A 7181-nucleotide genomic window follows, 5' to 3' on the forward strand; every position below is an offset into this window, starting at 1 on the left:
TTACATAAATAAGTGTGTGAATATGTATTATTTTTATACATAGACATATATACACACACACTTATATATTGTATATACAAAATAGTTTGAAATCCGCACATTATTCACCATTTTAATAAATGCATAAACCTAGAAATTATTACTGTTGTAGTATAGAATACTTTCATTTTGAATTTTATAGTATTAGAACTGGTAACATGCAACTATATATGATATGTGTATATTTTTTAACTTTTTTTAAGAGCGTATACTAACCTTAATAAAACAATAGATATTTTTTAAGATTCTGTGATAATTTCACATGTTACTCACTTGATAATACCTTTAATAATATCATGTCTTTTTATTTGTACAAGAACCATATAAAAAAGGGAATTGTATCGAGAATATTCTAACTTTATTACAATTTTGTTATAAATAATTTATATTTAATATACTAATGATTAAATAAATAATACATATATTTTAGTTATATTTGTTTATTATTAATAAAAAAGATGCTTTAAATATAAATGTATATATTTAACTAGGTACTTGATAAAAAAAATTTATAAAAATATAAACACAGATATATAGGCTATGAAAAGCAAATTTACATAAAAAAAAATAATATAAAAATAAAAGAAAAAAAAGAAAAAGAATTATTATGCATAATATAAAAAACACTTAAAACAGCAAAATATTTATCCTTATATATATACTGATACATATGTATGTTAAAACTTTGAAAAAAAATAGTAAAATATAGTTATATATATAATATATAGAGAGAAAGAGGAAAAAAACATAAAATAAGGGGGAGGGGAGTAAATAAGGAATAAGCATTATTCCCTTATTATAAAAGGCAGAATAAAAAATATCGTTAATATATAAATGTAAAATAAAATGTAGCATTATAGTATAGCATGATAAACACACGTATAATAAAATAAAAAATAAGTTGCACGTATTTGTACATACAAGGAATATATACTATGCATATGCATGGACCCATTGATGTGGGTATTTGAAATGAATATGTTTTCACATTTGTTCATTCCATGAAATAATACAGTTATATGCCTTTCCCCTCTATCTCTCATATAATAAATATATATATACACATGTAACAATACGTGAAACAATGTATCAATTTATATTTTAATACATTATTTTGTATTGATCTAGCGGATTAATGGAATTAATTTGATCTAAAAATGATTATAAATAAGTATATATATATATATATATATATATATATATACATATAAATTACTTTCTAATTTGCATTTACACAATAACCTTTATTAATTGTTACTGGTGTGAATACATATTGCTATGTAGAATTACAAATATAATAAAGGTATTATATTTATATGGATATATGGTATATTCAGATTTCCATATTTTATTACTGTTATTTATATGAAAAAAGTGTATTTTTTAATATATGGTTTAAAATCTTGATCTGCCTCCTATTCCATCCTCCCCCTTTGAATTTAAAAATAAAAAATTAGTGAGTCCGCAAAATGATTTAATTAATCAACTAAATAAGCTTATATATGTGCTTATGATTATTTGAGTGATAATTATTTCTTAAATTTATAAATACAAAATATATTTTTTCAAAATTTAAGAATCATAAAAATAATTTCTATCTTTATTTTTAATGTCATAATTTGGATAAGAATAAATGTTTTCCTGTGCAGATTCAAAAGATCCCAAATTTTCTGTTAGCATATTTTCATTTAAAAAAATTTGTTCATTGTAATTATAGATTAATTTTGAATTGTCTCTTTTTTCATTGTATATCGATCCATGTAAGTTCCTATTATTATTTTCATTCAATGATTTATTAGATAATTTATTTGTAAAATTTTCTGAGTATGAATTATAATTTTGATCATTTGAAATCATGTTAGCAATATTACTTCCGCCATTTTCATTATTATCATTAAAAAAAAAATTACTGTTATTTTGATTTCCGTGATTCATATTTATTTTCCCAATTGAATTTTCATTATTCATGTAAAAACTATTCATATTGATATTATTTACCATAGGATAATTTACCATGCTTATGTTTTCTTTATTCATTTTTTTGTTCATAAAATTATTTGTTGCATTCATGCTAATGGTATCATTTAATTTGTTTTGATTTAATTCATTATTATTGTCAAAATTGTTATTATTAATTGTATTGGCATTATTATTATTTTTAAAATTGTTAGATACATGATTAATCCTTCCCATATTCATCATACTAATGTTTCCAATTTTATTATGTGAGTCTTCACCATAATTTGTCACTCCCTTACTGTTGTTATTTTTTATATTCGAATTGTAGTTCATTCCCTGGTTTAACATATCTGTGTAGTTATTTATATTGTTAGTGTAGCTATTTAAATTATTTGAATAATTATTATTTACATTGCCTGTGTAATTATTTAAGCTATTTGGGTAACTATTTACATCACTTCCATAGTTATTTCCATTATTGGAATAATTATTTTGAGAATTCAAATTGTCGTTATTATTAATAAAATCATTTTTATCACTGTTACTAACATTTACTCCATGACTTAAAATTTCATTATTTAATAAACCATTATTATGAAAATTATTTTTCATTAACAATTGATTTGTATTATTTTTAGTAAATCCAGTGCCTCTTCCCATTATTCTGCTATGCTGTTTCATGTTATTATCAGATTTAAAATAATTCACATTATTATAAAAATTATTGTATATATTTTTATCTGAGTTTCGTGTTTTGGCTTGCTCGTCAATTAATTCTTGATTTGAATTATTTACGGCGCTATTATTATTATTATTAATTCTTGAAATATTATCATCGCCTTTGGTACTTAAATTTGCATAATTTTTGTTTTCATTTTTTCTTTGATTAATTAAAACGTAGTTATTATTACTGTCTGTTGCATTATTATCAAAAATGCTATCTTCATTATTTTTATCACTAACTTTATTTTTCACAGAATTATTATTGTTACTATTATTGTTGTTATTTCGACTTTTATTATTGTTATTTCCATTATTATCATTGCCTTTATTACTATTTTTTTCATTATTTTTATTACCGTTAATATGATTATTATCAGTAATATTTTTATTTTTTCCTTTGCTCTTATTATTTTTATTTCCATTTTTATTACTATTATTATTTTTACTGTTTTTATTATTATTATTGCTACTATAATTGCTACCTTTAGAGCCATCCATCAAACTATTTTTGCTATTGCTCCTACTAGTGTTGCTATTGCTTTTAGCATTGTCTTTAACATAAGCCGCAACATTTCCATCATTATTGTTGCTTCCTATAGACTCTTTGCTAATATTGTGATTATTAACTCCGCTATTGCTATTTTGATCGTTCATACTATTATTTATATTTGTCACAGAGCTAAAATTTTTCCCCATTTTGTTAGAATTACTTGTATTATCTCTATTTAAGTTAGCATTAGTTATAAAATTTGAACTATCAACCGAACTTTTATTTGATACGCTATTATTATACATATGAACTGGATTGGAACTATTAGAGCAATTTGAATTATTTCTGTTTACACTGTTTACATAATTTCCCCTTGCATTATTATATGTATAATTTATTTTATTACAAGTACTTATATTAGAACTATTTGAAGGATGCTTTGTCAAATTATTGGCGTTATTAGAACTGCTAGCATTGCTCCCTTTAATTTCATTGTTATTACCATTTAATATATTAATAATATTATTCATAGATGGAGAAGAGTTTATGTTTTTCATAATACCGTTATTTTTGTTAACACTAGGATCATTATTAGTTTCGTTATTATTTCCATTAATGGAGCTTATACTATTATTATTGTTCAACATGTTTGGCATATTATTATTTATAGGTGGTGGAGGAGGTGGAGGAGGAGGAGGAGGTGGGTGCTTTAAATTCATGTTAGCCATTGCTGTTTTATTTAAGCTAGAATTTTTATCATCTTTAAAATTGTCATCCCTATTCAGATGAATATTCTGCTGCAAAGTGTTTATATCATCATCGTTACTATTATTATTACTATTATTGCTATTACTACTATTGTTGCTATTGCTAAACTCGTTTTTTGGTGTGCCATTTTGAGTAGAATTATTTACCATATCGTTATTTGTTATAATATTAATTTTGTGTGTTGCTTTAAAATTAGAATTATTATCATTTAAAGAGTTTGAAATACCGCTATTTTTTCCGTAATTAATATGTGAAGCATTAATTTTATTATTAATTGGATTTTTATTTATATTGAGTTTTGTATTTATGTCACTATTATTATTGTTATTGTATGTGTTACTATTACTGTTACATGTATTCTTGTTCCTACTATTAACTATGTTTCTATTATCCATAATTCTTTTTTCAGAATCACAATTTTCTGCTACTCCTTTATCAAGTATAGGATTCATAATAGTTGAAAAATTCCCCATTGAATTATATTTATTTTGCATGGAATAATAATTATGATTATTCATATTATTATTAATTTGGTTATTTTCATTATTCCCAATATTTGAATTGTTCATATTATGTAAAAACATATTATTACCATTGTTGGTAGCATTGTTAGTATTAGCGTTATTTCCAATTGGAGTAGAATAATTAGCATAATTTGCGTTGACCATACATACATTATTATTGTTATTAGTTCCTAAATTTCCTGGGGTCATATTTGCAGATAAAGCATTATTATTAGTATTATATGACTCAAAAGATCCTTTACATACATTTATTAAATTATCATCAGACATATCCAATTTTTTGGTATTATTTTTTCTTAAATGATTTAATTCATTAACGTTATTATTATTATTACTATTGTTACTATTGTTACCATTATTAGCTACATTTGCAATATTCCGAAATTCATCATAAACATTATTTATATTCATATTCCCATTTATGTTCATATTATTAATACTCCCATTCTGATTATTAACATTCAAAGCACAACTGTTACTCATATTTATGTTGTTCATATTTACATTATTAGTGTGAATGTCATTATTAAAATTGTTAATATTTATCCCATTATTTAAATTTCTTAAATTTTTTATATTAATATTTGAATTCATATTTCCAATGTTGTTCATATTGCTTAATGTATTTAAAATCATAGAATTGTTTAAGTTGCTTATATTTGTCCCATTTAAATTTATTATACCATTGTTAAGATTTCCCATATTCCTGTTCATATTGCCATCGCTCATGTTGTTACTATTCATACGTTTTAAATTCCCATTATTTATATTGCTCAGATCATTATTTAAGCTATTATTCCCGACCTTCGAATGAATATCATTAAAAATTACATTCATAAGTTTCGAAGAATCCATTCCCATTTTATTTCCATTGTCAGAATAATTTATACAGTCGTTAAAATTATTCCCTCCATTATTATTACCATTATTTATTTGATTAAAATTTCCTACATTTCCCATACTAGGAATTCCATCAACATTCCCAACGCTTCCAATAGTATCCAACATTCCCATATTATGTGTGCCAATACTAACAGCATTACTATTACTACTAACATCATTGGTGTTTATTCTATTATGATTATTTTCATTAATATTATCTCCAATTTTATTGTTATTATTGTTAATGTATGTATTATTAACTAAACCCATTCTTCCATTTTTATTTATAGAATTAATTATTTGTGATGTATTATATTTATTAATAGAAAAATTGTTCATATTGCTATTAGTATTGTTGATGTTTCCGTTGTTATTATTGTTATTATTGCATATATTTGTGTTAAAATTATTATTTGCTCCCATATTATTCATACCTGGTATCATATTATAATTATTTTGATTGATATCTGAATATAAGTTATATAGTACATCACTTTTTATATTTCCTTTTACTGCATCTTTACTAAAAGCAATCATATATTCCCTATTATTTGTACTATCTACATAAGTATATAAATCACTATTATTGTTACCATTAATGTTGTTATGTATATAGTGGTTGTTAGTATTATTTGCTGATATTATATCATTTTTTCCGTCCCAATATTGGCTATTATTATTATTGTCATTATTTTTATCGTTGGAATAATGATTTCCGTAAACTGATGTATTATTACCATTATTATTGTTTTTCTTCATATAATTATTATTTCCGTAGTAAACACCATTATTGTTACCGTTATTGTTATTGTTATTGTTGTTATTATGTTTATATGCATTATCATCAAATTTATTATTATAATTTTTTATAGTGGTTCCCAAACCATATATAATACCTGAATATTTTTTGTCATCTATTTTATTGTCAAAATATAATTCTAATAATTTAAAAAATGTTTTACAAGTAACTAATGAGTCTGAACCCGCTTGATGCTGTCTTCCTATTCTTTTGACACTTAAAATTTCACTAATCTTTTGTAAAGAAAATGTGCGACTTAATTGCTTGATATTTAAATTTAATAACAAATATTTTATATCATAAAGTGATGGGAAAAAATCATGTAGTAAGTCAAAAAATTCTCCTTCACTATGTGGCAATGCACAACATGTTAATATTTTTAATAGATATGCAAAATCATAACAACCATGAAATGATATCCATTTTACGTCTTCATTCATAACTAAACCAGATGACATAATTACTTCACCAAAATGTAATAGCTCAATGCCTAATGATTGATGTTTTTCAAAATTTATTCCACTTAATTTTAAAAAGTCTATTGAATTCTGAGCATACATATCACTATCAAGGTCGAATTTAAAATTAAATTGCCATGTTGATACTTTAGGTAAAACACCTTTTCCATTAGAAAAGGTTACACCTAGTTGTATGACCTTTAACAAATCTACATTACATTTTATCGTTTGATAGTTATAATCTACCACATTGCCTGTCGGTCTTGCAACTATACCAGGAAATTCTGTGTCAATGGCTACATAAGGATGGCTTTCAATTACATCTCTTATTTTTTCAAATTCCTCCTCTAAATTATTTGCCCATACATCTACGATTTTCGTTCTCTCATCCATGTATGAAGTTTAATTTAGTTCTTATGCATTTACGTTCGAAATATTTTCACTTTTTGCATACTATACATATATATAAGACGGGAATATCAAATTATACATGCGCATATATGTATGATGCATGTATGTATATAAACAAGCCTTGTATT

At 23.5% G+C, this 7181-nt stretch overlaps 1 protein-coding gene across 1 annotated transcript; it reads right to left on the bottom strand.

Annotated features, from left to right (window-relative positions):
- Nucleotides 1–1611: 1611 nt before the first annotated feature.
- Nucleotides 1612–7035, bottom strand: PY17X_1428300 (CCR4-associated factor 1, putative; the record flags this gene model as incomplete). The annotated part of the gene is made up of 1 exon (XM_719915.2): nt 1612–7035. One exon carries the CDS (start codon nt 7033–7035, stop codon nt 1612–1614), a length of 5424 nt encoding a protein of 1807 aa, XP_725008.2.
- Nucleotides 7036–7181: the final 146 nt, after the last annotated feature.

The sequence above is a fragment of the Plasmodium yoelii genome (genome assembly GCF_900002385.2).
Source record: "Plasmodium yoelii strain 17X genome assembly, chromosome: 14".
Lineage (NCBI taxonomy): Eukaryota > Apicomplexa > Aconoidasida > Haemosporida > Plasmodiidae > Plasmodium > Plasmodium yoelii.